Genomic DNA, 11,123 nt, shown 5'->3' on the forward strand with positions numbered 1-11,123 from the left:
ACATAAAACAAATATGCTTTTATTTCAGAATCAGGTCAACTGGAAAGTGATCCCAAAGTTTTAAGCAGCTGTTATATACCACAACTACACACAGTCTAAGCATAGTGTACTTTAATTCAGGATAACCACAGATGCAATCCATGCGATGTCAGACCAAATTAAACTGCAAGCATCGCTGCAGCTTCATTAGATATTGTTTTTCATGCAATTCTATTGTTTTTGTTTTTGCTAAATATTGTAAAAGAGCCTATAATTATGGAGACACGAGCAGTTGCATCAGTTCCAAGGAGGAGTTGGTTGCCAAGCAACTGGTGAGTAGAGCCATGGTGACAATGAACCGTGGTACCACACAGTTTGTGTAAGAAAAAAAAAAAGTATTAAATTTAAGATGACAGAAGTCTCACTGTGTTCATCTTTATCCTAATTTCTTTTGCCAGAAACTGTTCTCAAACCAAACAACTCCACAACCATCCCTCAATCAGCTCACAGACAGAAAGATCACCACACTTTATTTTTTCGTGGCTGCGAGTGCCATTTTGCTTGTGTAAATTCTGACACCTTTGTTCTGATCAACATATGATGTTTCTGAATAATTAGTCTAATTATGGACGTCTCTGCTGCTCATTTTAGAGAGCCCATGGAAACAAGTGTTTTTAAACTAGCGCAGTCTCTGTATGCTTTAATCATGCAGCTGCCATTCTTTGAGACGGGCTTGTAGCAATGTGGAGTCACAACTTATCCATCTCCCAGCACGATGCGTGAGAGCTTACTAAGGATATTTTTGTTTTATATTGCCTGTCTCACCTTTGCATCTGCAAAAAAGCTGGTGACAGTTCTGTCACGCTTCACCTTTCACTTCAAGAATACAAGAGAGGTGTTGATTGAATTGACAGGTAAATTCTGAAGTTGTAGTTTTCGAGCTGTACAAGTTCCTGATTAATTAATACGCGTGCAAAACAACACAACGTTGTGCAATAGAAAGCATACAGAGAACATGTGTTAATATCTAACATTTAAAACTAAAGAAAACATTTATTTTTCTCCATTTTACTTCATCTTAAGTTACTATTAAACACAAGAGAACACATGGACCTCATTACAGACCTTATTTTGGTTCTTCAGGTGCTGATTTTACTCTGACTGGACTTAGTTTGGCTACAAATGCACAAAAAATAAATGAAATAATTCACATTTAAAAAAGGTCAAATGTTGAAAATAGTGAATGGCAGTAATATTAGATAAAAAACGCACACAGTTACCTTTTCATAACACGAGCTCCATAAAAGGAATTGTTCATTTTCAAGCTTCTGGCAATAATGTTGCTCAGTTCTACTTGACACGACAGAGAAAATGTTCCCCATTTTGTGCACTGTTAGCCTTTGAGCGATGCGTTTCCACCCACAACTCATTCAAACTGACTCCTTCAGTCTGGTGCACAACAGCAGGGCCTTGTTTATTTTTCTCAAACACCTACACAAACTGAAAACTCTAATGTCGTAGATAAAACAAAACTACAATTACTGTTGAAGGTAATTAGCAAAGTGCAGAGAAGAACAGCAAATCAAATCTCTCAAGGAACTTGGGTAAACATCGGCATGACGGGTTTCCAGCTGCGAGTTCAAGCGCTAAAGCAATCCACCAGCTTTTTGGAATTCCACAGTCCTGCGTGGTTTTCCAGGAACTGCTGTCTCACCAGCTCTTTGACCGTCTGGTAGACACTGGCTTCGACCTATAAAAGAATAAAACCAGTTACATCATCAGACATCACATAAGTGAACTAAAAAGCCAACCTTCTATTACTCATCAAATGGAAAGCTTTGCACAGTTCACAGTGAGGATTCACAAACCTTGACACTGTGGTACGTGGGAAGCTCCAGCAGATAGGTGTGCCCACCCAGCTGTGCAACTTTGAGGAAATAACTGTAGAGGGCTCTCTTGCAAAGTCTGCTTGAGTAGCCAGGCACGCTCACAGAAGGAGAGCTGGAGAAACATTAAAATCCACCATTAACATTTTTCCAACAGTTAAGGTTTCCCACACATTACTTAAATTTGCTTTATGGTGCATTTGTCCTCTTTAAGTTTTCATTATACAACAAAAGATATACTATTTTTAATGCAAGCAATTTTTAGGTGCATTTGATACCCCCCCCACACCCCCACACACACCCACACACACATTTCTTCTTAAAACTGCCGTTGAAGATTTTATTAGAAAAGAACAAAAAGACAGGAAGGTGAAGAGAAAAAGGGGAAATGATTGAAAAGGACCTGGGGCAGAAACGAATGCAGGCCACTATGGTAAGCTCTCTTCCTCTGGTACATGTAATGCACGCTCTACCAGGTGAGCTACAAATTATTTAAAGCTTTAAAAAACACTTTTCAGCTGTGGAGATTATGTGACCAGCAGCTAAGAAGGAAATGAAAATTGCCATTCCTCTTCCTGTTTTTGCTGCGCAATCAAACCTTCATTTTCCTAGAAATTATTTGCAGCCACTGGATTTTAATGCTGATGGTGTCATTCTGCCACAATGCAATCAATAAAAAACATATTTTGCAGCACAAAAGTTGTCCTTTGTTAATTGAAATGCATTTTCCACCTGACAAGATTCAACTTTTCAATTCTGTATCATTTAATGTCCACATTCTTCCTTCGTTTGCAGTCCAACTTCATGTACAGGCACTGCTCATATTGACATGATACAACAATGTATCCAAAAGCTGTTACGGTTATCAGTTTGAATTGGGAGCCCGATTAAATACTCACACCTTCTTATTTAACCATATTAGACAATGTACAGTGATTGCAGCCAATTAGCCAGCAGCAGTGAGGCATTTAGGGTATGATACCCTCCAAAAACTATAAATGGAAAAACATGTCCTCTCATTGCAGCACTGCAGCACTGTTTTTGACCTTTATGGCAGATGCAATGCTACTCTGGTGGGGACACACTCTGCTTCAGAGCTTATTTGTGCTAAACATGTCTGGCGAGACAATTTTATCACACTGCCGAGGTAAAGTGTGGCTGTGGTCTGGCTGAGAGAAAGAGAGAAAGGGTTTGCTGCAGGCAGCACTTACCACTACCACTAACACATTTCTTAGGGGATACTCTGGAGTGAGACACAGGGGAGGAACCCAGCAGCCTAAACAGACAAAATGTTGAGGAGGAATTGAGTGTGACTGCACTCACAGAAGCTGACATTAGCAGAGCCTGTTCAGAGAGACTCATTTTCAAATAATTTAAGGTCTCTTCCATCCTGACAAAGTCTATAACCCCTGATATTCTTCAAAACCTAGCTTTGTTTCTCTATTACTCAGAGACATTACATGTCCAGTGCATACTTAGAAGGGAAAGACTATTGAATCCTTCCAAGATAACTATTTCCTAAAAACCTCACCAAGTGCCTCGGTACTGAAAATCATAGTTAATAGAAAGTAAGACTTCTAAATCGCCAATTTAAAAAAAAATGTCATGTGATTCAAGAAAACTTTCCTTTCACACTAATATTTGGAAGTTTTATGAGTAGGTGCACTGAGCTCAGTTACAGGAGGTCCACAAGCCAGTGTACTCCAAGTGGCAGCCCCAAGTCCAGATAAATGGGAAGGGTTGAGCAATGTTCCCTCTAATTTTTCATGTGTCTGAGCGAACACACAAACGCCCTGAGCGGTCCCTTGGACCACTGTGAGCAACAGCAGACGTGTGCACTGTGGTCACGCCAGCATCCAAGTTACATGGTTTATTAAAATAATCAAATTACAGCGTTTACATTCATGTTAGAATACTTTTAATTAACTGCTTTAGCCCACTTACAATGAAAATTTAAAAAAAAAAAAAATGTTGTTCATGGCCTGTGTATGTTAACACTATTGGAAGTAAAAATAACTTGGACCCCAATTTTGAAAACAACTTTCTCTCTTTTTTAATATGAAAGCTCTGATTTGTATGAGTCTGTGGTCTGGGAGAGAGTCCTATAACTCTCTGTCTGCAAAATACAGTATATAATGACCAATATTGGGCAATTAATTATATAGTTACTTCTAGAGCAGGGCGATATGACCAAAAATATTTATCACGATATAGATTTGAAAATTTGCGATAACGATATAACTGACGATATAATTGACACTAGACAAAATACTTTACAATCCACAACTTTATTAGTTAAAAAGAAAAATCTATGTATTTTCCACTTAAACAAGCAGCTGTTTTTTTTTAAAAATCTGCATTAAAGTTGTATAAAAACTTAACAGTGCGAATGTAAATTCCTCGCTGACAGTTTAACCAAAACGCATTTCCAGTGGAAATTGGCCGACATATCCTCAGTATAACCATGTATAATATCCACAAAACTTAAAAAGAGGTTATACACACACAATACAGTATAATTATGTTGAAGCACAGTATGTATCACTCCACGAGACGTGATTATAAGGGGCACTGTCGATTTCAGAAAAATCAAAGGATTGATTTTAAGTGTGCTGTATTTTCCAAAAAACACGGTAATAACGACGGCCCGCTAGCAATGCTCTACCAAAAATAGTGCTTTGTTGTGTATCTGACAGACGAAAGCTAAACCAGTTCCACACCACTGAAGTTGCAGCATTTTTACAAACCAATTCTGGTTCATCTGTTTCATTCAATGATCCGCTTTCACCCTTCTCATTCTCCGTCGCCTTTTTCGCCATGTGCGTATGAAAACAAAGCCACTGCGCATGCGTGTTTTACCCATATTCTATCACGATATTTCATTTTCTTGTCGTTGCCCAACATTATACCGGTATTACCGTGAACGATATGATATGGCCCAGCCCTAGTTACTTCTTCAAAAAAGTAACTGAGTTATGCAAACAACAACGTTTTTGCAGCTGTTTACCTAAAAATGCAGCCAAGGCGTTTTTTAAAAATAAAAATTTCAAACTATTTACAGAACAATCAGCTGTTCTGCATCAAATTTGATGCCACACACATTATTTGTGCCACTCCATAAAATAATTTCTGTCCACTATGAGATAAAGGAGAACAACAGCCTGATACCTGCAGGCCTGACAACAGGAGATGTATCACTGCTGTAACACCTGTAACATTCGGTAGTCGCCTCATTGTTCTGACACACACAACAAAACTACACTACACACTAACTACACAAATTTGCGCTAAACGTCGCAAATCTCTCACATCTCAAAACACCGCTGTCACTCCTAAAACTTACCCCTACCTAAAAAACTAAATGCCATGTTGCCATATCATTTTTTGATTGGTCGACATGGTACATTTTTCCACCAAGAGGAAAAGGTGGGGTTTTTGGTTTTGCTCACAGGTGGAGAGCAACGCCGTTTTTACCGTTTCTTCCGCAGTAAATATAAACAACGATAGTATTCAGGAAGAAAACCAAACATTGCAGATATTTTTTATCATAACTCTGGTTTTACGTGGCCTATCAACACTATTAAAAAACTGATATAAAGTCCACAGTTTTTCCATCAATTGTTCCGTCTGTCCTGCTCACATCTCCAATGGTTGTACACGTTGTCATTAACGTGGCTTCACTCTACATCAGCCACGTCGCTTTGCTAGCTAAAACACCGGTGTCGGCACATAAGGACGCTGTCATAGCCTGTCAACCACGTTGATTAGCTGCGTATATACGAATGTGAATCGCATTATTGGCTGGACTATGGGATAAGGTGGCATCGTTCTAATCCCATACGGGAGCAGCCAGTCACTCACTGACTAACACTGCAAAACAGAATTGTTTAAGTTTTAATTTCAATTCAGGTTAGGTTTTTTTCTGTGCGCAACGCAGATTTTCTGTGCACAGAGACCGTGCCAGCAGTGCGCAATTGCGCATGTGCACAGAGCATCCAGCGTAAAATCTTTGTCAACTCAAACATTCCGCTCATCAAGAGATTTCTGTAGTTGATTCGCCAGAGATGAGGTTGAAAACACTGTCTATGATACTGTTAGCCAAGGTGACCATGGAAATTGTGCTAATGTTGACAGAAAACAAGAGAGAACCAAGGAAGATATATTGTGTGTGCAGGAGAACAGGTGGAAGTGAAGCAAGGCCAGATATTGTTCTACCGTGGTGTACAGTGCTTAACCAATTTATTAGACCACCACCCAATATAAGGTTTACACCACACCTGCCCTAAACTAACAGTACTGGTAAAAATAAAAATGTTTCTGCAGTGTTTAATCCACAAGGATAAGCTCTTTAATCAAAATGATAAAACTTATGCAAAAAATAGTATTATTGTTATCCATGAACTTTCAAATGTACTGTTTGATTAAATAGGATTCATGTTTTCTTGTTTTTATGACAGGTGGTTGAGTAAATCTGTAAGCACTGAAGATGGAAAGAGAAGTGGAGTCTGAGTACTATTAAAAGAAAGCATGTGGAGAGTGTTGTGGAGGTGAAGAGTGTCAGACAGGATCAGACAGGAGTTTGAATCTGGAAATCAAAGCAGGCATGTTGACTATTAGGTGTGTCTGCAGCACAGGCTGGATGTCAGAAGAGAAAGGAATTCTGGAGTAATTTGTATGAAGTGGTAGAGAGAGGGTGATGATTGGAGCAGATTTCAATGGACATGAAGGAGAAGGGAACAGAGGTGTTGAGGTGGTGTTGGGTAGATATGATGTTAAGGAGAGAAATGCAGAAGGTCAGATGGTGGTGGGTTTTGTAAAAAGGATGAAAAGGGCTTCAAGAAAGGAAGGAATCTGGGGTAATGCATAAGACTGGATGAAGGTACACACAGGACTGAATCTTACACATGAGGTTCAATCTGAAAGAGACTGCAGGGAGTTGTCAGGGGAGAATGTAGCTAGGATAGAATGAAATGGAAGCCAGTAGGATGACTCTGGAAAACAAGAGGAAAAAGCAAATGCAGAGGTGAAAGTTAAAGGAGGAAGAATGTTAGTCAGAGTCCAGGGAAGAGTTGAGACAGGCTCTGGGTGATAGGGAAGAATTGCCAGATGACAAACGTACAGATGAAGTGGTGAAGGACACTTCCGAGGATTGAGATAGAAATGTACTAATGAATGAAGAGTGTTTAAAAGGTGGATGGAATACATTGAGGATGATGAATGAAGAAAATGAGAGAAAGCAGGGATAGACAGAGAGCTGTTGGAGCTAGATCAAGGATAGAGGTGAGCAGCAGTTATGGTTTCATACCAGTTTCTGATTTTCAAATGTTGATGAAGAGTGGTCCAGGACATGTGAGGTGTGCAGTAGAAGTGGCAGGTGGGTTCAAAGTGGGGGTGGGATTACATCATCAGGAGTCTCTGTGGACTATGATGTTCATAGACAACATTGAGATCTCTAGTGAGAGTAGGGAGGGAGTAGAAGAGAGCCTGGAGAGGTGGAAGTATGCCCTGAAGAGAAAATGAATGAAAGCCACTAGAGGCAAGACAGAATACGCTTGTGAGTGAGCAGGAGACAGGAGAAGATGAGCTTAAATATCTGGGGTCAACCATCCAAAGCACTAGACTAAGAGCACAACAGAAGAGTGTGCAGGCAGGGTGAGAGTGTGGCGATGAGTGTAGGGGTGATTTGTGACTGAAGGATAGCAGAGTCAAAGAGAAAGTTTACAAGATGGTAATGAGAACTGAAAGGATGGTTTGGAGACAGTGATGCTGAAAAAAAAAAAAAGAGCAGAAAACCAAGGTGGAGGTGGAAAATTTGAGGATTTTAAGATTTTTCATTGTGACCAGAATGGAAATGATTAGAATTGAGTTCATCAGAGGAACAGCTCAGGTCGAGTGGTTTGGAGACAAAGCTAGAGAGAGTTGGTGTGACAGAGGAGGATGTTGGGAATAGGATGAGATGGATGCATATGATCTGCTGTGGCAAGCTCTAAAGAGAGCAGCCCTCTGCATACCTCGTGTCCTGAATTCCTGCCTTTAAATTCTCTTCAGAAGTCTATTTTTCTTTGCTTTTTTTTCCTTTCTAAATAGTTGACACTTAAAACCATGGTGTTTGCCTAAAAATAACAGTTCGAGCAAGAGGACAACAGCTGAAATAGGCAGCAACACTGCAGTGGGAAAAAAAAAAAAAAAAAAAAAAAAGGATCTTAAATCTATTTTTGGCTGTAATCTCTGCTCAAGGACAAAACAGCCTCCAGAGAAAGCCATGTCTGTGTCACACTAACTACTGGACATCAGCAGTTGTCGGCAGCAGCAAAGCCCAGTGATGGCAGGAGCCCCAGGCAACACAGAGGCCATGAAAGTAGACAACTCTGACAACAGCTCTACCATTTCTCTACAAATGACAGCACAAGGAAAATTTTCATACTTGTCCCAAATCTATGGTGTAGAAACACCACATTTTCTAAAAACTTCATCTAATTTATCACAAAGACTGATTTCTTGAAAAAGAAAAAGGGTCTTACCCCTCCACAATCAAGCCCTTGCTGCTGTCCAAAACTTCAATATCCTGGTCCCCGAGGCACCAGTTGATGCTGAGGTTTTCATGATGCAGCGAGGGCACAACAGGCCCCACGTAGTCCCCGCAGACAAAGACGATGTCATGTTTCTTGTAGGACTGCGGCAGAAAGATCTGCCATCCATCACCCAGTCGCTTGCTGGTGATATCAGACACTTCCTGGTTCATGAGCTTCTGGCCTCCTAAGTAAGATTTTAGAAACATTTGCAACAGAAATAAATTAATTTATGCAAAATTTAGTTTGTTATGATGCCACCTTTAGCCAATTACATCTGCAACGTTGAACTGGAATTAAAGCTTGTCAGTATTTCCAATATTTTGAAATGCGTTGGCTCACTATCTTGCTGATACATGGATATGATGACTGATTCTGCTGTACATAGATAGATACTGTGCAAAACTGTTGACCCACCCCTCATTTCTTTATATTTTGCTCATACAGAATAATGCTAATAAAGAATAAACTGAAGCAGACTTGCTTTACTTTTTTTGTAATGGTTTTAAGCAATAGTTCTCCAGATTTTCTGAAGGTCTTTCAAAGTTTTACTTTGGCCATTGGCTGCTTTTTCACTCATTTTTAGTTCAGCTCTTGTACCTGACCATTTTCAGCTCTTTGGAAACCAACCTTTAAAAATGGGAATAAATTATGTGTTCATAGTAGAAAAAACACCAATTTTCATGAAACTTGTGCATGAACAACGGAAGAAACCACTACATTCTAGTGCTGATCCAAATATTTGTAGAAAAACATCCAGGTATTCATGATGGGTCTAGCTGCACTTCCCTTCTAATAAAGAATAAATGCTTTAAGCGTCTTACCTAGTACCATGCTTGTGATGTAAAGCGGCTGAATAAAGTGGCTCAGTAATGCACCCTGAATCCCAGTAACAGTCCAGCGGCAAAGTTTGTCACTGCCAGACATGCAGCAGACTTTGGCGCCCCAGAGACTCGGGTCAAGGTAGGCCACAGGGACCAGTAGGCCTTTGAAATGATACTGGAGAACCATAGAGGTCCAGGTGTCGTTTGCAGAAACCCTAAAACAGGACATTATGTTACATTTTAGTTTACTAGAACTTAATCTTCATGAGTAATGGACAAAATTTAATGTCCATTATAAACAGAGTTAAAATTAACCCATAGAAAGGTTAATATTATTCTGTGTTTTACAACATGTACAAAATGTCACATTTCTTGGAAGATAAATCCACAGATTTGAATTGAGACCTTTTACAAGTACACAGGAAAATATGACTTAAAAACATGTATAAAGAAAGAATCAAAAGAATGGGATAATTAGCGGATTGCTGTACTTAAAGTAGAAGTTCGTAGGAGCTCCTTCGGGACACTGATTGGTGTAGAGATGCAGACTGATCTTGGGTTTGAGCTGAAGCTGGTGGCTGGCTGCACTACTCTCAAAAATACAGCTCTCCTTGGCCTTTGGATCAGCATCAAAGAACAGCAAAAGCTGTTTATACAGAAACCTGAACACAAGCCAGAAAAATAAATATTATTCCCACTTTAAGCTGCAGCAGCACTTTCAGTGAATCAGAAGCATTATAACTGGTAGAGAGCAAGTGAGATGTTGCAGCCTGCTTTTTACATCTTCATTCTGAATATTAAGAATAGATATTTGAAGTTCAGGTGTTCTAAATCAGAACCAGCACTTTAACACCTGCATTCTTGAGATTTGGATGAAGTATTTAGGAACTAATTTTAGAAGTTAGTACCTTAAAAGAGCCCGTCTGGCAATGATGATGGCATGGCTGTCATGAACCATCACCCCATTGTAGCAAAGCCATTCGCTACAACTTGAGCGGCCAGATCCCACTGCCACTACCTTGTATTGCTCACATGGACGACCTGCTGTATCCAGAACTTCTGTGGGGAAAAGATAGTTTTTCTTCTCAAAGCTTCATTAGCGATAGCTTTAATTAACAATGACTGCGAGAGATGGAAGATGACACAGAATGATGCTTATAAAATACTATTTAGTTATTTTATTCTGGACCTTGAAGCAGCAAATCCACTGAAACAAGTAATTTTGGTTCCTCTTAAGACCTCAGTCACTAGGGAAGAATCTGTAATCCCCGACTTGTTGGCAAGTGGTTACCTGCTTTTACTTGTTGAAATTGTTCCTAAAACCAGAGCTGTGACTGAAAAATTGTTAGCAGATTGCCGCAGTTGCCCATAATTGTGTAAATGCTGTAAGGCATTCACACTATTGAGTTCCCGTTTCTCTTTATTCTTTTTTATTCCTCTAGTTTGAATGGAAAATGCCATCTTTTCTTCAAACACTTAACACCAACTACTAATGGTACAATAATGAGACGATCATAATAAACCAGATATGGAGAGCCTTTGCCTTTAAAGTGAAAACTGTTCTTTACCGCTGGAACTAGCACGATTCCAAAAGTTGCAGCTTTTACTTTGAAGATGAGCATTTTTCACACTTTCTTTACTGCTCTACGAGAAATTGGTAGGGTGTCCTCAACCTGTGTCCAAGTTTGTGTGACTGACTCTTAAAAGGTACTTTTATGCTCTCCGTTCACCACCTGTTGAACGGCATGACTAAAGTTATATCACATCTGTTTGTGCTGATGTGCTGTTTTGATGTTGATTCAGTCAGTCAGATAATAACAGATTACATACAGAGAGATGGTGCAACAGTTTGGAAACATTTTAGA

General features: G+C 39.6%; 1 protein-coding gene across 1 annotated transcript; it reads right to left on the reverse strand.

Moving 5' to 3' along the window:
• Positions 1-1,427: 1,427 nt before the first annotated feature.
• On the reverse strand, positions 1,428-10,313 carry LOC146566466 (adenosine deaminase domain-containing protein 1-like). The gene is made up of 6 exons (XM_085288024.1): positions 10,167-10,313; positions 9,750-9,920; positions 9,259-9,473; positions 8,387-8,621; positions 1,848-1,980; positions 1,428-1,729 (listed from the first exon to the last, which is right to left on the reverse strand). Exons 1-6 carry the CDS (start codon positions 10,214-10,216, stop codon positions 1,619-1,621), a joined length of 915 nt encoding a protein of 304 aa, XP_085144150.1. The 5' UTR covers positions 10,217-10,313; the 3' UTR covers positions 1,428-1,618.
• Positions 10,314-11,123: the final 810 nt, after the last annotated feature.

The sequence above is a fragment of the Mchenga conophoros genome, linkage group LG10 (genome assembly GCF_057382185.1).
Source record: "Mchenga conophoros isolate Kocher_MC1m ecotype Shallow Benthic linkage group LG10, M_conophoros_male_GT1.1, whole genome shotgun sequence".
Lineage (NCBI taxonomy): Eukaryota > Metazoa > Chordata > Actinopteri > Cichliformes > Cichlidae > Mchenga > Mchenga conophoros.